This window comes from Arachis ipaensis, chromosome B3 (assembly GCF_059453495.1).
Source record: "Arachis ipaensis isolate K30076 ecotype BB chromosome B3, ASM5945349v1, whole genome shotgun sequence".
Lineage (NCBI taxonomy): Eukaryota > Viridiplantae > Streptophyta > Magnoliopsida > Fabales > Fabaceae > Arachis > Arachis ipaensis.
Genome location: NC_142438.1, coordinates 125,696,215 through 125,717,050, shown reverse-complemented (window position 1 = coordinate 125,717,050; position 20,836 = coordinate 125,696,215). Strand labels below are relative to the sequence as shown.

At 31.6% G+C, this 20,836-nt stretch overlaps 2 protein-coding genes across 2 annotated transcripts; both read left to right on the top strand.

The window, feature by feature from the left end:
• The first annotated feature begins 271 nt into the window (after nucleotides 1–271).
• On the top strand, nucleotides 272–5,400 carry LOC107634632 (uncharacterized). The gene is made up of 5 exons (XM_016338051.3): nucleotides 272–625; nucleotides 1,196–1,697; nucleotides 1,815–2,022; nucleotides 3,148–3,648; nucleotides 4,473–5,400. The coding sequence occupies exons 1-5, from the start codon at nucleotides 280–282 to the stop codon at nucleotides 4,887–4,889; spliced, it is 1,974 nt and encodes a 657-aa protein (XP_016193537.1). The 5' UTR covers nucleotides 272–279; the 3' UTR covers nucleotides 4,890–5,400.
• A 5,558-nt stretch (nucleotides 5,401–10,958) lies between these two features.
• LOC107634633 (uncharacterized) lies at nucleotides 10,959–13,626 on the top strand. Its single transcript, XM_016338052.3, has 5 exons — nucleotides 10,959–11,403; nucleotides 11,510–12,011; nucleotides 12,116–12,317; nucleotides 12,460–12,924; nucleotides 13,186–13,626. The coding sequence occupies exons 1-5, from the start codon at nucleotides 10,995–10,997 to the stop codon at nucleotides 13,549–13,551; spliced, it is 1,944 nt and encodes a 647-aa protein (XP_016193538.2). The 5' UTR covers nucleotides 10,959–10,994; the 3' UTR covers nucleotides 13,552–13,626.
• Nucleotides 13,627–20,836: the final 7,210 nt, after the last annotated feature.

Here is a 20,836-nt window from a genome sequence, read left to right as displayed (position 1 = left end):
AGAAGAAGAGTGCATTTAACAAGCAACTAACCGCCTAAGGAAAGAGAAATTAAACCTTAGGTTGGAATTGAAAATCAAAATCTACAAGAGTTTCGCCACGCGGCTTATGCTATGCATAATATAATATAAATATAAAATAATGTATTAAATGTCAACTAAAAACATATATAATATCCATATATAAGCTAAGCTTTGCAACTCTATAAAAGCCGTCTCGTTGCTCCCATCTTCTTGTGAGTGTGTTGTTTTCAATTCTTGAATCATTATTTTATTGTCAACATGGAGGTTGAGAAGGCGTTATTAGTAGAGAAACCCATATTTATTGAACCAAGCATTATTGATAATGATGATTGGGTAGTTTCATCCAAATCAGAAACGAGTAACATTGATTTGTGCAACCATTTTGAAACCTTTAAGATGCTTGTAAAGATGGAACTACCATGTAATAATAATGAATCTGTTGAGGAAAAGCTTCGTTGGCTTAGATCTCAGATGATAGGTAACGCTGCTGAGTTCTATTCTCCATTTGGAAGAAGAGAACTTGTATATGCTGATCACACTGCTTCAGGTCGCAGCCTTCAATACAATGAAGATTTCATCATCAAACATGTTCTTCCTTTTTATGGTATGTATGTTCGCACAATTCCTTTCTATATATATGCACATCTATCGATCACTTAAATTAAAGAACCTGTATTTCATCAATCAACAATTTCTCAGAAAAAAAAAACATTAAATAAAATAACAATTTTCTTGCTTGAAATTATTAAACCCTAAGTCTATTTAAGTTATTTCATTTTAAATCTAAATTTTGTCATAAATCATATAAGTAAAATGATCGGGTCAAGTTGTTTTTATGTGAACAAAATAACTAAGAAGAAAATTTTAGGTGAATAAATTATTTTTTTATTAAATTTAATTAATTTTTTTTCTTATGTCTTTTTTTTCGTTTTTCAACTAAAATTTTTAATTATCAATCTTAAAATTATTTGACTAAGATCACAAAATAAAAAATTATTAAATAGTTAAATTAATATATTTAATTAAATTATTATCTAATTAACTATTTTTATTAGGGTCTGGTCTGTTACGAAAATAATTTTTACGTGAGTAACTACTAATTAATAATTAAGTTAATAAAAGGTATGTTTATGAATATTTAATAACAATGGGGGTATTTAATTTGTGTGTATAGGCAATACTCACACGTGTGACAGTTATGTGGGAAGTAGAAGCACAAGAATTTTGCATGAAGCAAGCGAGTACATTAAGGAATGCTTAGGAGGTGGAGAAGAAAATGCAATCATATTCTGTGGTTCGGGGACAACCGCAGCCATCAAGAGGCTCCAAGAAGTAATGGGCATCGCGGTGCCCTCAATTCTGAGGGAAAGGGTGGTAAAGAGCCTCAGCAAAGAAGAAAGATGGGTTGTGTTTGTGGGACCCTACGAGCACCATTCCAACCTGCTTTCATGGCGGCAAAGCTTGGCCGAAGTAGTTGAGATTGGCCTCGATGATGAAGGCTTGCTAGACATGGATGCCCTTAAGCTACAACTTGAGGCCTACAAAAATACCAACAGACCCTTGTTGGGATCTTTCTCTGCTTGTAGCAATGTCACCGGGATAAACTCCGACACGCCAGCCATTGCTCGCCTTCTTCATCAATACAACGCCTTTGCATGCTTTGATTTTGCAGCAAGGTACGCAGTCTCTTCATATAAATACGATAGTTAAGATATGTAGATATATTATATTAAACAACATATTTTAATTAAATATGTGAAATTATCTAATTATTCGTAAATGAATGTATATAGTGGGCCATATGTGGAGATTTGCATGAGGAGAGAGAAGAGTAGGGATGATTGGTATGATGCAGTGTTCTTGAGTCCGCACAAGTTTGTTGGTGGTCCTGACACGCCGGGAATTCTCCTCATGAACAAGGCACTGTACAGGTTGAATTCTTCCCCACCCTCCATTTGTGGAGGTGGCACTGTGAATTATGTCAACGGCTTCGACGAGAAGGTATGTATAATTAAAAGTAAAATCATGACTCTCTTGCTCTTAAGTTTTAAAATATATTTATGTTCTAAACATATACATTAAGATTATAAAATAAAATTTTTTTATTAAAAATATAAAAAATTTAAATTTTTAATATATTTATTAAATAAAAATATTTAAAATTTTTTATTAATTATAAATTTATGATGTGTCTTTAACTAAATTTTATTTATTATTCATAATGGCAACCTGATCCACCGACGACGAACTTGATATGATTGGCCTAAATTAGAAATGAATAACACGTAAAGTGTCACGCTGTGTGTGTATTTATGGTTTTTCAATTAATGCTAGTATGGAGACCAAGCTGCGGTAGAGAAGGGGAGACGCCCTCACAATCAATGATAATATTATCAAGTCATTATCTTCGATTTTATCATCGTCAGAGATAAAATTATATTAACTTTAATAAGATGTATGGAGTAATTAAACACATAACTAGCTATAGCTAGCTGTGAGATTTTTTTAAATGTTAAATCTTATTTTATTTTCAAACCTTTTTTTTTTTCAAAACATTCTAAATTCCAGATTTGATTTACCAACCAAATAATAATATATTTAAAATCCAAACACGTTGAATGGGCTCTATATAACTCAATATATATCATGCCTGATAAATTGATAAGAGAAATAATGGAACTTTTCCTTTTCATGAAGTTATTCCAATATGCTTCCTAGCATATGATTGACAATTGAGGGTCAACGAAATTGATGCTTGCATGTCAACTAGTGTACAGTGTTTGTGTACAAATTGAATTTCTAATCTATTACTTAAAGTACCTATGACGTATAGATTCTCCTGAAATTGGTTATAATTGTTACTAATATGCTGTAAACACCAACTCGTTTCCACCATTTTACACTTAACATCATTTTCTCATGGTCAACTTTGAAATTTCATTATCAAGATATTTGAATACTACAGAGCTAGACAAATATTAAATGGAATATGATATTTAAATAGTATAGACACTCAACTTAGTTTAATCCAATAACTAAAATTGGGAAACTTTTGTATATAAAATAGATACTACACATAAATACGAAAATTGAAATGTAAAAAAATAGATATTATTATTGATGCAGGATACGTTATACTTGGAGAACATAGAAGAAAGGGAAAATGGGGGCACCCCTCCAATAATCCAAACAGTAAGAGCAGCCTTAGCATTTTGGGTGAAAGAATATATTGGCTACAAAGAGATTGAAATAAGGGAACAAATATACATTAACAGGGCACTTAAGAGGCTCATCTCAAACCCTAACATTAAGGTTTTGGGAAACAAAAGCACCAAAAGACAAGCTATTTTGTCCTTTGTGATTTATTCTACCTCCAATTCCTCATCAACATGTTGGGGCAACGATCAAAACCAAGAAAATAGTAATGAAGAGGAACTTAATTTGTGGGAAGAGATTGGGAACTACAAAAGGGGTAAATTACTTCATGGACCTTTTGTTGCAACATTGCTCAATGACCTATTTGGCATTCAAGCTCGTGGTGGGTGCGCTTGTGCTGGACCTTATGGCCACCATTTGCTCAATATCAACAAAACTCAATCTCTTGATGTTAGGTCAGCCATTCAACAGGTAAATAAATTAACATAACATTTAATTATTCCATTGATTCCTATAATTTTGCGAAATTTTTAATTAGATCTCTATATTTTTTTTCTTTTAATTGGGTTCTACACCAAATTTTTTTTTAATTAAATCCTTCTTAATAGTAATTAGTTTAATTGTATATGAATCTAATTAAAAAAATTTGGTGCAGGATCCAAATAAAAAAAAAAATGTAAGAACCTAATTAAAAAAAAAACTTAATGCAAAAACTCAATTAAAAAAATTATAAGAACCTAATTAAAAATCTACAAAATTATAAGAACTAACATATTAATTAAACCAAAATACTATTTGCACGTTAAAATTAACTATTAAAATTAGTTATTATATATATATATATATATATATATATATATATATATATTAAAAGTGTATTTTGTATCTTAATATATATTTTATATTAATAATTAATTTTAATATATATCTAATATAATTAATAAATTAAACATATAAATATATTTTTATATTAAGTATCCACAAAAAAATATCTATTGATATAAATTAATTATTTGTATAAAATATATATATTAAAATATAAAATATACCAAAAAAAATGAGTTAAATAAAATATATATTTATATATAAATATATTGCGAATAATTTAGTAGTTGACTTTTATTTCATGTATTCATACATAACATTCTTTATTTCTTAAATCATTATATATTCTATATGCAGCACAAGAAATTTCCATACTTCATTTATTTATACTGATGGATATCATTATTATTGTGCCACATATTAAGGATTTTATTTATTAAAACCGTTGTTTGTTATACATTGATATATAGGGTTATGTTGGAATAAAACCTGGATGGACCAGAGTGAGTTTTCCCTATTACATGGACGAAGAGGATTTTGAGTTCATTCTAGCAGCCATAGAGTTTGTAGCCATGTATGGCCAACGGTTCCTTCCTCTTTACAGCTTCAACTTGAGAAATGGAAGATGGAGAGTAGTGAAGACTCAGGAACTTGGGGCTCTAATAAAGGAAAACAACAATAATAATAATTATTGCAACTATAGAAGAACTATGGAGGAAACAAGCGTTGAGTATGATAATGGGGTTAATAATAAGCAAGTTAGAATGTTGAGGAGAAAATCTTACCTTGACATGGCTAAGTATATCGCTACTCGCCTCCCAAAGTTCCCTTCTCAAACCATGCTAATGGAAAACGTAAATCCCAGTGCACTCCATTTTAGAATTTAATTAGCTTCACAATATCAACATATATTCGTTACATATATATTCAATTTTGTCATAGACTATAGTATTCGTTTCACATGTTAACCTAATAAGAATAATAAATAGTTATAGAAATAAAGAAATATTTTAATTAGCAGTTTATGTCTTTATGATAGTCATAAAAAATTGTAAAAATTTTATGTTAGTGATAGATTAATATAAGGGGAGTTCTATGGTGTGGATAGAAAAAAAAATCCACACCTATAGATATTATGTGGCAAGCCTCTTAGATGAACACGTTGTGCTTGGCCATAGTCAGGGGATTCAGTTGATGGGACACTCGGTCAGGGGTTTTGCAGTTGTACTGCAAAATTGTAGAAAAGTTAATCAGTATAATTAGATCCTAATTGTTTTTGGTAAGTTGGGGCTCTTGGGCAATTTTTTTTTTTTTTGTATGTGGCCATGAGTGGGTTTTTGGGTTTGGGTCACATTTTTTTATGCAAGTGCAGAATAAGTGGATAAAATTTAGTCACTGGTAACAATAAAAAGGAAGTGGGCTACAAATTTTGTTAGACTTGTCTGGGTTAACCGGTTTTTTAATTTCCAAGTGATATGGTTAAGGTTATGTAACTGTTCTTTTGTTAGATTGTATATTGTTAAATGGAGAAAAAAAAAAGGATGTAGTGCATTGTTTTGATATTTAACCTAAAAAAATAAATAAATAGATAAAAAAATATGTGAGGTATGTTACTAATGTGACAGTAAAATAATATTTAAGACAGAAAAAATATTTTTATTAATTTTTGAATGTTATCTTTTGTTATTGTTTTATTAGTAATTATTTATATAGCATAAATTTGCATAGTTTCAGTAAACTATAAAAATAAAAAATACCTTTTAAACATTATGTATCTGATATTAATAATGTAAATGAAAGCATTATGAGTACGCAATTTATTATAATATTTATGAAAGGCGGTAAAAAAAATAAATACAGATATTTAACATTTTTACTGTTTATATTTTTATTCATTCGAATAAAGATATCAGTTAGTAATTTAAAGGTTCTGCATTTAGAATTCATAATCAAGTACAATCAGTGTGAAACGCCAATCAACCAAACACTGCCTGAAGTTCTGATTCTCTAATTGGGAAGCAACAAATTCAGCAACAAATTCAAGTTACAGCAACAAATTTACCAAACCCTAGTAAAGTCCTGATGAACCGCAACATTTACATCAGCAACATGCCAAATTTATTGAATACAATTTCAGCAACATACAAATATAGGACGACAAGGGAAATCTGAAAAATACGGAACAGGGAAGGCATGGTGCAGATACTCACCAATGGGCAACTGCGACTCCGCGACCACCCCTCGAAAGGCAAGAAATCAGGAGTCCCCACGAGTTCCTTCTCCCGCCGGCGACGACAAACCCGAACCACGAGAACCCAGTAACTGCGACGACACTCGGCTGACACTGGGAGGCAGAATCGACAACCACAGACACGGAGGGCGGCCAGCAACCACCATGTAGAGCTAGACCACTCACTGGCGACGGAGGCGCGAGCAGCTTAGCACCGCGAAATCGGACAGGCGAGCAGCAGACGCGGAGGAGACAGGGATAGGAACGAGATCACCACAGCGGAATTCCTTGGGTGCGACGAACGGGCGGCTGCAGTGTACCACTCCCACAGACGGCGACAAGTGACGGTGGAGGCTAGGGTTTGCTATCTGCGGAGGAGGCTAGGGGAAGTAGCTATCTGGTGCAGCAAAGAGTTGGAGAAGGGGGGATAACGCGTGCAATTCCTTTTCCCCCTTTCAACTAACAAAACGACGTCGTCTTCTGTGAACCTCCGGTTTAGATCCGGTCCAACAGCCCGGTTCGGTTCGGCTATTCTTAATGGTTTTTAAAAGTCCAACAAAATTTGTAGCCCATTTTCTTTTTATTGTTACTAGTGACTAAATTTTATCCACTTGTTCTGCACACTTGCATAAAAAAATGTGACCCAAGCCCAAAAACTCACTCATAGCCACATACACAGAAAAAAAAAATATGTCCAAGAGCCCCAAGTTACCAAAAAATAGGACCTAATTAGACTGATTAACTTTTCTACAATTTTGTAGTACAACTGCAAAACCCCTGACCGAGTATCCCATCAACTGAACCCCTGACTATGGCCAAACACAACGTGTTCATCTAAGAGGCTTGCCACATAATATCCATAGGTGTGGATTTTTTTTTTCATCCACACCATAGAACTCCCCTTAATATAATAGAGAAGAAAAAAATTGGTGCGACTCAGTGACTGTGATTGCTTCCCTTTCTCCAACAAAAACGCATCCCTCCACCTTGGGCCGATTTTGGTATAGAAACGGGCCTAGGCCCAAAAACGAATATCATAAGGTTCACCTGCCAGCACCTCTTAAGAAAATAGGTTACACAAGGATTTGATACACGTTATGTTTGAAAATTTTAATGGTTTTTGTATTGAATTGAATTCTATTATGAATTAAATTTTTGTAAGAATTGAATTGAATTTTAGTGTTTAGAATGAATAAGTAAAATTATATAATTAAATTGAATTTTAATATTTAAAATATTTATCAAATAAATTAAAATTTTATAATGAATAATTTTATTCTTTATTAATATAATATTATTTAAATAATACATATATTTATTCATTAAATTATATAAAACAATTAAAAAAATTATATTTTTTAATTAAAATTTATTCACCTCTTTTTATAAAAACAAAAATTAGAAAATATCTCTAGAAAAATATTTTAATATCATTACCAATTTGAAGAGTCATGATCTTCGAATTATCATTTGGGCATAAATATTAGAATTTATATTGTGATATCAAACTCTGCAATTAATTATATATATAAATTGCACCATAAAAATCAACGAGTAAGCAAAATAGAAAATAGATTTTGTTCTTATTTTAGGTTTTTTTTATTTTTATTCATTTGAAACAAGTTAAAAAGAATAGGTTCACATATTTGAACAATAGTTGTGAAAAAAAAAACTCTATTAATACTAGACCATACTAGATAATAGATTAATTATTTATTCTTTAATTTGCTACGGTACAAATAATTGAATAAATATATTCAACTTCAACTAAAATTTGGAAAAACACACATATAAAATTAATATTCAAATTCACAAAGTATATATAAATTCAAAGGTAAGCTGTTTTTTTATTTACAAATTAACAATTTAACTAACAATTAAAACTCACATCCCCAACATTATCAAAAAATAGGTATATATTATACTGAGTTGAAATGAAGTAAAGGAATTAGAGGTGCTGAACAAAAAGATAGGTGTATATTGAAGAGTGGAAGACATTAACAGAAAGTAATTGAGAGATGTTAAAAAGAAATAATTAATTTATAAGAATATTTTAGATATTTTAAATTTTAAGTAAAATCTTAATAGAATAAAATTTTAAATTAGACTTATTTGGTTTAGAGTTGATTTTGGGAGAAAATAATGGATAAGAATTCTTAAGCTACATTTGTTTTGAGGTATTAGGACTATGGTTGGGAAACTAAAACTGAGAGATTAAAATTTTAGTTTTTTTAGTACATCTAAAAAGTGGAGACACAAAAGACTGAAATTTATAGAGATAGAGACTGAAATTTTAATAATATTTTTTTTTTGAAAATACCCTTATTCAACTTTGATAATTTCTAATCTACCCTATATGTCTAAATAGAGAATAAATTAAAACAAACAAATTAAAACGGAAAGGAGAAATGAGAAGGAAGAGGCGATAGCACAGGGAGCCACGGCTACTGTTGCCATCGTCGTGTTTGTGACTAAGAAGAAAGGAACAAATTGCGGAAAAGAAAAAGAGCAGAGAACCGAGGAGAAAAAGAGGAGGGCGTCGCCAACAAAGAAGGTCGTCGCATTGCGGTCGAACAAGAGAGGGAAAGACATAGATGAAAAGAAGGAGAGAGAGAACCAGAGAGGGAGATTTCAAAAAAAGAGAGAAAAAAAGGTCGTGAGGGGCTCCTCTTTATGTTGTCTCCATTGCTATAACCTTTGCCATCAACGAGCTGTTCTGCTTTTGTTGTCACCGAAAAAAATCGTCAAAACTTGCCAAAATCATCGTACTGTGTTTTAGTTTTCTCATTTTGTTCTATTTTTGTCGTAGTTGACGGATTTTATTGCCATTAATTTTGATAAAAAAAATGAATATAAGGATCTTTTTATACATTTTTCAATAATCTAACAATTTTTAACATATCTTTTTTACATTTGTAAATTTTTTGATATGCAAAAATTTAAAATATAATAATCTCACTAGATAACCAACAGAAATCTAACTAACAATAAGTCAACAAGTATTTTTAAAATATACTCCATACTAATTAATTATCATTAGTTAATGATTATTTAAATTTTATTCTTTAAAAAATATACAATTAATAATTATTAATTATAATTATTTAAAATTAACTAATTAAAAATTATTTACCTATACTTTTTCGAAATCTAATATTTGGTGGAATTTATAATGGCTTCAATTATAGCTTGAGATAGCACATTAATTGGAGATGCTACAACAACTTATATACTTATTTCAGTTTTTATATTTATTTTAAATTAAATAGAATATTGTACCATAACTCAATTTCAATCTCTTTTTAAACGTAATTTTAATATTGTGTGTGTGAGTGTATGTATAATGTGCATAAATATTGTAATATTGTAATGTTTAAAGTTAGAAGTTACCCAATCCAATTTGATAAAAAAAAAAAAAAAAGGTTGCTCTACCTGCCTTCGTGGAAGCATAACAGTGAATTATTGGTCAGAAGTCAGAACACGGCATGCACAAGATGAAACCAAAATGAAAATGAAAATGTTAAAATGTTAATATAGGTATAATCTCTTGTAAATCATGTTCCATTTTCTTCCATCGACGTCACCCGTGGTTTCTGTGGGCCCAGTTGTCAATAGTGTGTGAATCAGATAACTTGTGGGTAAAAGCGCCCAGTTTCTATACACTTTTTTCTTTTTAATATAAGATAACTTGAACAAATTATGCACAAGAAAAGCTTAAAAATTATAGGATGTTATTTTTTATAAAGCAATTCTGGAATCTCTAAATTACTGTTTAGGTAAATAAGTGTTCATCTAGACTCTAATATACTGGTTAATTCTTCTGTTTGTATTGAGTGCAACAGTCAATTTCTTGTTTTACATTATTACTAATTAAGAATTAATAGCATAATGTTTGATTGAAAAACATTTCATATGCATCTCACAATATAGACAACGTAATTAAACAAAATACTGATAATATAAATAGAGACAATCTTTTAAATATGAAAGAATTATGGATAAAAATTGAAATTTAAGAGATTAATTTATCAATTTCTAAAATTAAAAAAGATTTATAGAAAAAAGAGCTAAAAACTCACACGGGAGCTGTCCACAAATTATATACTATTTTACCGTCAAATATATGTTAAAAATAATACTATTATATATTAAAATTAGTCATTAAAATTAGTTATTATATATTTATATATAAATATATATATTATTTAATTTATTTTTAATATATATTTTATATTAGTGATTAATTTTAATATATATCTAATATATTTTTTTTAAATATTATGTATATATAAATATTAGTTATCAAATTAATTATCATACAACTATGTATAAATATATGTATTTTTTATATTTTAATATGTTTTATATTTTGTATTTCAATACAGAGTGATTTAGTGGTTTGATATTTTTATATTATATTTTTTAGCAACTAGTGCTCAAAATGAAACTCCCCAAACTTAAGTAACAAAAAGGTCAAGTAACGTATAGCAGTCAACACCAAGGAAAAAAAAAGGGAAGCAAATTAAAGTTCAAAAACAATGTTTGGCACCACCACTTGTCTCGAAAGAGAGCTACCAGAATTTGATTCATATAAAGCCATAGTAAAATTGCACCACCAGGTTTATATATGCATGCTGCCCATAATATGTAACTTCCCACCGAAAACACAACTAATCCTTTATCAAAATATAAATAACCAAAACTTAATGTGCCTTGCCTTAATCCCCTTCTTCTATCTTCTTCCCTCATCACCTTCTTGTATATGTTGCGTTACGTAAACAAAATCATACACCACATTATTCACTTGTTCCTCATGGAGATAGAACCCATATTACTAGCGGAGCCATGCATAGTTCAAAGCAAGAGAAGCAAGGTCGTTGAAGATAACAGCAAGGTTGTCGTTTTGTCAAAAACAAGTGTCTTGTCAGAAACATCTCAGGATTTTTGCAACCACTCTGAGTCATTTGAAAAGCTGGTACGGATTGGCCTCCCCTGCAATGACTCTGTTGAAGAAAAACTCTGTTGGCTTCGGTCCCAGATGATAGGTAACGATGCTGAGTTCGATTCTCCGTTTGGAAGAAGAAAACTTGTGTATGCTGATCACACTGCTTCAGGCCGCAGCTTACATTTCAATGAAAACTTCATCACCGATCATCTTCTTCCTTTCTATGGTATATATGTTACACTATGTATATCATATTAATTTTCTTATTCTTTTCTATCAAGTGTTATAGAGCATCTTTTTGAGTCATGTTAGTTTTTGTGTATGTGTTGCAGGTAACACTCACACTTGTGACAGTTACGTGGGAAGCAGGACGACAAAAATGCTGCATGAAGCAACCACATACATTAAAAGTTGCCTTGGCGGTGGAGAAGAAGATACAATCATATTCTGTGGTTCCGGCACAACCGCAGCCATCAAGAGGCTCCAAGAAGTAATGGGAATCGCAGTGCCCTCGATTTTGAGGGAAAGGGTGGTAAAGAGCCTTGGCAAAGAAGAAAGATGGGTGGTGTTTGTTGGGCCCCATGAGCATCATTCAAACCTCCTTTCATGGCGGCAAAGCTTGGCTGAAGTGGTTGAGATTGGTCTTGATGATGAAGGCTTGTTGGACATGGATGCCCTGAAGCTACAGCTTGAGGCCTATAAAAATACCAACAGACCATTGTTGGGATCTTTTTCAGCTTGTAGCAATGTCACCGGGATACACTCCGACACGCGAGCCATTGCTCGTCTTCTTCATCGGTACAACTGCTTTGCATGCTTTGATTTTGCAGCAAGGTACATAGAAATAATCAGTGGAATGTGCTATTTTATTATTGTTGTCAGATAAACTTGTGTATTAGAAAACTTTGTAATGTTTTTTACTTGTTTTGTTTGTTTAGTGGTCCATACGTGGAGATTGACATGAGATCAGGGCATAGTGATGGGTATGATGCTGTGTTCCTGAGTCCGCATAAGTTTCTTGGTGGTCCTGACTCCCCTGGTGTGCTCCTCATGAACAAGGTCCTTTACCGTATAGGATCTTCACCTCCCTCCACTTGTGGAGGTGGAACTGTTACCTATGTCAATGCCTTCAATGAAAAGGTAAAGTGCCACACTCGATTTGTTTCATATTTAGCGTGCCCTTTTTAGCAGGGATCAAAATGTATTCACACAAGTTAATATCTCATACAAGCAAATTTCATCCATCAATGAATTCAACATCAAAATTTGGGTAACAATGCAGGATACATTATACTTGGAGAACATAGAAGAAAGAGAGAGTGGAGGTACCCCTCCAATAATCCAGACAGTTAGAGCAGCCTTGGCATTTTGGGTGAAAGAATACATTGGCTATGAAGAGATTGAGAAAAGAGAACAGTTGTACATTAACAAGGCACTTAAGAGGCTTATCCCCAATCCCAACATTGAGGTTCTAGGGAACACAAGTACCAAGAGACAAGCTATATTGTCATTTCTCATCTACACTAACACCAATTCTTATTCCCAAGAACATGATGAACTTAACTTGTGGGCAGAAACAGGATGCAAAAGAGGCTTGCCACTTCATGGCCCTTTCGTTGCAGCATTGCTCAATGATCTTTTCGGCATCCAAGCTCGTGGTGGTTGCGCTTGTGCTGGTCCTTACGGCCATGAGTTGCTCCATATCAGCAAATCTCAATCACTTTCTATTAGATCAGCTGTTCAAAAGGTAAAAAACCAAAAGCCTCTCAACATTCTTCCAAGGAATTAATTCTAGGCACAATAAACTGTCAACTGATAAAATTGCAAAGTGCTAAATCAACAATAATAACTACCTATTACAATAATTACTTATGGTGACTTTTCATTTTCCTGCAACTCTGTTGTTTGATAGTTCAGTGTATAGGAACTCTTTTACAAATCATATAGCTGCTCATAATGTCGGAGTATATTTTGTTTCTTAACCAAAATTGTGTGTTATTTTGAATAGGGCTATGTTGGAGTGAAACCTGGATGGACCCGTGTTAGTTTCCCTTATTACATGAATGAAGAGGATTTTGAATACATTCTAAGTGCCATTGAATTTTTAGCTGTATATGGCCAAAGGTTCCTTCCTTTGTATAGCTTCAACTTGAGAAATGGCAGCTGGAGAATGAAGACAGAGGAATTTGAGGAAAAAACCAAGAAAAGCAATGGCAAGTTCCCTACTAAATTGTTGGGAAAAACTCCAGAAGAAAGAAAGAACCAATCATACTTTGACGTTGCTAAATCCATTGCCAGTGATCTCCCAAAGTTCCCTTCCGAGGGGATACTCAGTTTAAATGTGGATCCCAATGTTCTATGCTTTAGAATTTGATTATTACGGTATCAATACCAACACCATTTGTTAATCTACGTACATATATTTTATGACAATTTCCACTGTTTTCAACATCACCTATTCACCCCCCCCCCCCGGCGGCTCCTTTACTTTCTCTCCCCAACACACATACACCCCCCTGGTAACCTGGTACCTTTTCTCATTTCTAGATATCTTTAAGGGGGAACTAAAACCAATTGGCCCTAATATTTAGAAACAGGGGCTCTAATGGTCTCACGATGCTTGAGAATCAATGACATATACACGCTACAGTAAATTGAACTATGTACTGGAAGGAAGGACCCAATATGAACATTTGTTTTACTTAATCACAAGGCAACATGTACTCATGAGTGTTGGTAACAAGACCCCAAGGACGATTTTCAAATAGGTAGTAGTTACCAATTATGGGTTTAGTTTTCTAATAAACTCGTACCCTATTATGCAGTCATATGAGAGGATTACAGAGTAAATTATGATCTTGTTCATCCTAGCCACCATCATCATCAATTTATCATCATCATGCATATCATCCTCGCCATTACATTATGAGATACGATAAATGTGCAAAACCAACTTCATTAAATTGTAAGTATAAGCATATGTTGAAGAGACATATAAAATTTAAACACATTTCACAACCACAATAAGAAAAATCACCTCAGTAAACAAGTTTCATCGTTAAAGAGACCAGGTTCCTTGAGATATATAACCCCTTCAAGGTCTTGCATGTAGAAAAAAGTCTAGAATCCAAAGCAAGAAATATGAATTCTACTAAGAAGCCATTCTTCTTTAAATAACAAACAAGGAAGATGATATAAACAAATTATTATCAGTATGTCAACAAGCTATAACTTAAATTTTATAGTCTCTCCATGTGTTTCTGCATATAGCACATGGTAGACTGTTTTTATACAATATAGACATGAAAATCATATCCTAATCACAGGAACAAAAAGAAATCAGTTCAGTTCATCCCAAAAACTGAATCCCAATGGTTCCTGATTCAACAACGGAAACAATTCCAAGAAGAAGAAAAAAATTTCAGAACTAATTCGTCCCCAAGCCTATCGTAAGTAAAACGAATTGTCAGTTAGATTATTTTTTTTATTAGTTTAATATTGATAATAATTAATTATAGTAGAAATATATAAAGAGTACATAAAGCTGACCATAAAACTTTTTTTTTCAGTTTTAATTCATTTAAAATTTAAAAAATGAGAGAAAAGAGTACACGAAATTTATAAATTTTTTGTGTACAGTCTAATCTACAACTATACTGGATTGCTATCAACAAAGTACGAAAAAAAAGGCTTGATTTTAAATATGGGATCAAGGCTTGACATGAATACAGAGTTTACACAACAAGAGAGGTTCTTCTTACGTGTGCATGTGAGAGGTGTACGATGAAAATTGCATTTAAAATTTTTAAAATAAGAGAAAAGAGTACACGAAATTTACAAATTTTTAGTGTGCAGTCTAATCTACAACTGTACTAGATTTCTATCAACAAAATACATTTCTATCAACAAAATACGAGGAGATCCTCGTCGATGACTTGATTTCAAATATGGATTCAAGACTTGACACACGAATACGGAGTCTACACAACAAGAGATGTTCCTCTTACGTGCTATGTACAAAGAGCGAGATGAGAATTGGAAAAGAGAGCAATTTCGGCAGCAAGCTATGGCGTACATGCATCATCACGGCCCCCTTGTGGCGACATTCACTGTGCGAATTATGTATCCTTCGCGTACAAAAAGTACGTTTACGCTACTACCGCAGCTTGAATACCTAAGTATCATGCCGTTATGTCACTGGGTTACAAAACAACATATGTTTTACATACATGAATAGCTATGGGCCTGAATTTGGAAACCAAGGTCGAACTTGGTTTAATTTCGACTGTATAGCGAAAATTTTTGCACTTCTTTTTTAGAAAGAAACAGCAGAGGAAATAGATCCCACTAGAGTTATCTGTACTGAGATGATTTAGCTGCTCCTCCTCCTCTTCGTCCTCCTATTCCTCCTCCTCCTGTTCCTCTCTGGCGTGTAAGAATTGGGTTAGAAATTAAGTGCGAATATTTGTATTACTTAGATTATTTTTTTATTAATTTAATATTGATAGTAATTAATTATAGTAAGAGTACATAGGGAGTACATTTTCTGTTTTTATTCAATTGAAATTTTAAAATAAAAAGAACCAATTTTTCTCTTTCTCTCAATTTTCACACTTTCTCTCGCTCCTTATTTATCAAACCATTAACATTAGATTGAATAATTTAGGACATGAGATTGAATGAATCTTATTTAAAGAGTTAAACCTCTTATATTTTTATTGGACTAAATTGCAATGACTTCAGTTTTCTTCTAATAGTTGTGTTTGTTAGATTATTTGTTATATTCATTTGTAAAATTTTTTAGTCGACGATAAAAAAAATGTTGTGTGGTTAACTTTATATACTTCTTAAATACTTTTATTATAATTAATTATCATCAATATTAAATTAATAAAAAAATAATTTAAATAATACGAATAATCAAAAACAAATATCTTTTATTTAACTTGAGCCTTAGATATAAAAAATAATTGCAAAAAGAGAAAAAAAATCTTTATTTTTTTGCTACTGACTTAAAAAAAACTTTATGACCCCTATGTTCAGCAGCTAAAAAAGTGCCTAAAAGGTAACCATAATAGAAAGAGAAAGCAGTGTAAAAGAAGGTTTTTGGTGGAAAAGAAATATTGAAGACTTTAATGGTCTAAATTAAAAAAACTAACAAATAAAAATGAAAATTATGTGAATATTCTCATTTTTTTTATTCTGCTCTGTAATTATGCGTCTATACCAACCATCATACCACTTACTGTATCTTTGTTTTTCTCCTTAACAATAGCAACCAACATTCCTTATTTCTATGCAACCAACATTATAATAATAATATTACAGAGCTGCTATACATACAAGTCTTTCTGATAAACAAGTCCAAACAAATTAGCCTAAATCCAACAAAAACAACTCTCGTGTTAGAATGCGTGTAAACATGCGCTTCCAAGACTATCGAATAGTACAAATGTCATTATGAAAAACAGCTCTTCTTCTTCGTCAAAATCGCAACACTCAAAATTTAAACAACGATCAAAACCTCTAAAAAATCTCTCAAAATCGTTGCGAAAAATCAAGGAAGTTTCAAAGCTGAAGTCGAAATCTTCATCAACAAACATAAAAAGAAAAGATGAAAGATTATTGAAGGTAATGTTCACTAATTTTGCAGTTTTCTCACTTTTCTCTTTCTCATTCTGATCGTAAAACGCTATGTAGTAATATTGTAGTTTATTTTGTGTTCTTGCATTACCGTTCTCATTATACGATTTATTTGGTGATAACTGTGTTAGGTCAGTGTAAAAATATTATGTAGTATTTATTGTATAGTTTAACCTATATTTGCATGTGTTTGAGGGATTTGAATGTGTTTTTGTGCATGTTTGAGTTTTGCATGTTTCGAAATGAGTGTCTGTAGCTTCTGGTATCATTGTATTCACGTTTGTGTTTCGATGTATTTGGTTTGTCTTTCGGTGTATTTGGCTTGTCTTTCTGTGTATTTCATTAGAATTGACGTATACTTGGTGATGTTGTACTCTTTATGCTGTAACTAGACAACAAAATATTATTCTTGTGCTTCTGATGTTATTATGTACATATTTGAGTGATTTGTAATTATTTTTGTCCATTTATTAAGAATTTTGTTCATTGATTTCTTGTAACAAACTATAGAATTTTATTCTAGTGCTTCTGGTATCATTTTATGCATATTTGATTCAGTTGCATGTCTTTTTTATCTCATATTGTATGATGTAATAAAAAAAAAATAGCGGTGTGTTTGGTTTGTATTTTTGTGTATTTAGTTTGTCTTTCGGTGTATTAACTTTTTTTTATTTCTTACTAAAAAAATGACACCAAAGGTAGCACCAAAATATAAAGTAAGCATATATATGTTTGAATAACTCAATTCATTTTGTATAAATATAGTTTATTTACATGACTCTCATTTATTTACAGAAAACCCATAATTTGAGATGCTCCACAAGATCAATTCATAATAAATTCCAAAACATGAGCGAGAACAAGAAAGCAATTATTTGAGAACTGGAATTTGGTGGTTTGATGTATATGAATGTGCCACATAAGCTATTGAAACAATTGGCATATTCATTTGATCTATCCCGTAACAGACTGGACACACGATATGGTATAATCAACATCTCCCAAGAAAATATAGTAGCTACCCTTGGCTTGAGTATAGCTGGTAAAAATTTATTTTCTAATATATTATGTGAATCAAATTTTGGTGTATTATCAAATTATTTCTGTGTCATTGAAATATCTTTTGCCGCTTTTGCAGGGCCATGCTATCTAGGAAAAATTAACTTTCAAGAATTTAGTGAGGAGAATAAGGAAGTTGTTAGAAGCTTCCAAGGCAAGACCTTGTTGCAATTATCAACCTCTATGATGGAGATGAATGTCGATGGAGCGGAAAATCAGATGAAATTCAAGAGGACATTCATCCTATACATTTAGATGTCCTTCTTGTTGCTGGCAACGGTAAACAAAATTTTCTCGGTTTACATGCCGCCCATTCTTCACATGGACGCAATACATCAACGGAATTGGGCTGGTCATGTGCTCAACTTCCTATAAAGGGCATTAAATAGCACATATTAGAAAAGAAATATGCTATTAATGGCTATCTCTATACTCTAATAATTATATATTTTCACGAATCGACATACAAATATAGTTCGGTGGATAAAATTATTGGACCACTGTGGGTCCAACATTGAACTAAGGAGTTGCTGATACAAAGAATAAAAGCTGAGATCAAGGATGAGATGATAACTCAACAGAATTTCTTCTTTATTTTTGGTGTATTTCTTATAAATATATTGTGTAAACAAATATTTTCTCTATTTTAGGGAATTGTGAGAATGGCACAGCTGAAAAAACAACTAAAAGAAGGGAAAAAAGAAGGAAGGAAAGAAGAAAAAGAAGAAGAAGACTATTTCTTCAAAAAGTGAAAGTCTTGCTGAATCCGAGTCTGATTTTGAAGATGACTCGGAGGAGACACCAAAAAGAAGAAAACAACATAAAAGAACAGCAAAGAAGTAAGTATTCTTTTCCGATGTATTTTTGACCATTTTATTATGTTTTCTTGCCTGATGATTATTTTCTTTTCCAGAATGAAGTCCAGGAAAAGAAAGCACGTTACTGAGGATTCATCTTCCGAAAAAGAAAGTGAATCTGATAATGTGTAAGATTCAGAAATTATAATTGAAAATACTATGTTTTACTTTTTTGTCAAAATTTTATTTATTAACAGATTTTTTTGAATGTATTGTCAAAAGTGAAGAAATTGAGAAATTAAGAAAACAAAGATTTAAGAAAAAAATTCACAAGCCTGCAAAAAAGTAAGTATTATTTTTGGGTTATTTTATCAATTTTATCGTGTTTATTTGCCTGATGATTGTTTGCTTTTTCAGGATGCAATCCAAAAAAGAAAAGCAGATTATTAAGGATTCATCTTCCGAAAAAGAAACCAAATTTGAGAATGAGTAAGATTCCAAAACCATTAGTGTAATGCTATCTTTATTTTTTCATCAAAATCAAGTGTTTCTTTCGGTGTATTTTGCGAATTTTATTGTGTTGATTTTCCTGAAGATTGTTTGCTTTTGTAGAATTGAATCCAAAAAAGGAAACAAGTTGTTGAGGACTCATCCTCACAAAAAGAAACTAAATCTGATAATTAGTAAGATTCAGAAACTATCATTGTAAATGCTATGCTTGTCAATTTTCCGTGTATTTTGGCAATTTTACTGTGTTTTGTTTTTTTTTTCCTGATGATTGATTGCTTTTCTAGATTGCAGCAAAAAACCAGTGATATTCCAGAAACTGGGCTTTACTCTATGGAAGCTCACTACGATCCTTCATCAACGTAAGATTCATTGTCTAAAGTTCTTTCTTTGCTAAATTTTCCTTAAACTTGATGTAATTACTCTAGTTTTACTGAATAATGTTTATTTTGTCCTTAGAACGCCACATGTAAATTTGGCAAGTGAAAATGATGTGTTTTTAACACAAACAAGCAATTAGAGTACTGTAAATCAACCAATTGATAAAATGTAATTTTTTTTCTCTTACTATTTCTTTCATTCTTGTGCTACCATATTTTGCTTCTGATTTCACATTTTTTTTAAGAAAAAAAGCCCTTTACAATTTTATGCAAGAAAAAAAAGAAAAAATTGCAACTATGTAAGTTCTCATGCAACAGAAGTTGTATTTTTATTGAATGCTTATGGTGTATTTGTGATGTGATTTCGGTGTATTTCAAGTTCATGGAACAAGAAGAATCATTGAATGAACCAGCTCCTATTTAGGAAGAAATAATAAATGATAATCCTAAAGGACAAATCATTGTTCTTCTGAAACAAACTCATTCTTAATCAGAATCACTGGACATGTGAGCTTTCCAACTCACTTTCAATGTTCTATTTCATTGAATTAACTATTTGCACCTGAATATTTATGCCATTTTAACTTTTTTTTTCTTTTTTTTTAGAGTTCCACTTCAAGTATTTGCTCCTACTTCAAGCCCTCCCCAAACTCAACAAACTGTTGCAATGAAACCCAAAGAGAAAGATATAGAAGAAAAAACTATTAATGCGTAAGTATTACTTAAATTCCTTTTCTAATAGTTTCGGTGTATTTGGTTTGTATTTCGGTATATTTCTTGTTATTTGAGGTACATTTTGTGCTGTTGTCCTCTTTTTGTTGTAACTAAACAAAAGAATTTTGATTTTGTCCATTTTGACGGACTTTGTTGGTGCATTTGTTGTAACTAGCCCATAGAAATTTGTGTAGTGCTTCTGCTATAATTTTGCGCTTGTTTTATTGAGTTGTATATCTTTTTAAATTTCGGTGTATTTGATTTGTGTTTCTGTATATTTAATGTGAATTGAGGAGCACTTAGTTTGATTGTATTAATTAAATTCTTTTTCTGTAATCCTAAAGTCCCTCATAACCTCAACAAGCTGCTGCAAAGTCTCCAATAAAAGAATGTGCCGAAAAAGAACCTCAACAACCACAACAAGAATCTCATGAAATAGCTCCTACTAATGTATAAGTTCTACTTCTTAAAATTCTTTTTCAATATTTTTTGTGTAATCTTAAGATATTTTGTGTGTCACCATGTAATCATCCACCCTCTCAAACAGTGACTGATGCAA

Bases quoted from the DNA above. Each gene is read 5' to 3' on its own strand.
- LOC107634632 (XM_016338051.3), top strand. From the start codon at position 280: ATGGAGGTTGAGAAGGCGTTATTAGTAGAGAAACCCATATTTATTGAA. The intron at 626-1,195 runs GTATGTATGTTC...TTGTGTGTATAG, and splicing joins ACATGTTCTTCCTTTTTATG to GCAATACTCACACGTGTGAC. The intron at 1,698-1,814 runs GTACGCAGTCTC...GAATGTATATAG, and splicing joins TGCTTTGATTTTGCAGCAAG to TGGGCCATATGTGGAGATTT.
- LOC107634633 (XM_016338052.3), top strand. From the start codon at position 10,995: ATGTTGCGTTACGTAAACAAAATCATACACCACATTATTCACTTGTTC. The intron at 11,404-11,509 runs GTATATATGTTA...TATGTGTTGCAG, and splicing joins TCATCTTCTTCCTTTCTATG to GTAACACTCACACTTGTGAC. The intron at 12,318-12,459 runs GTAAAGTGCCAC...GTAACAATGCAG, and splicing joins TCAATGCCTTCAATGAAAAG to GATACATTATACTTGGAGAA.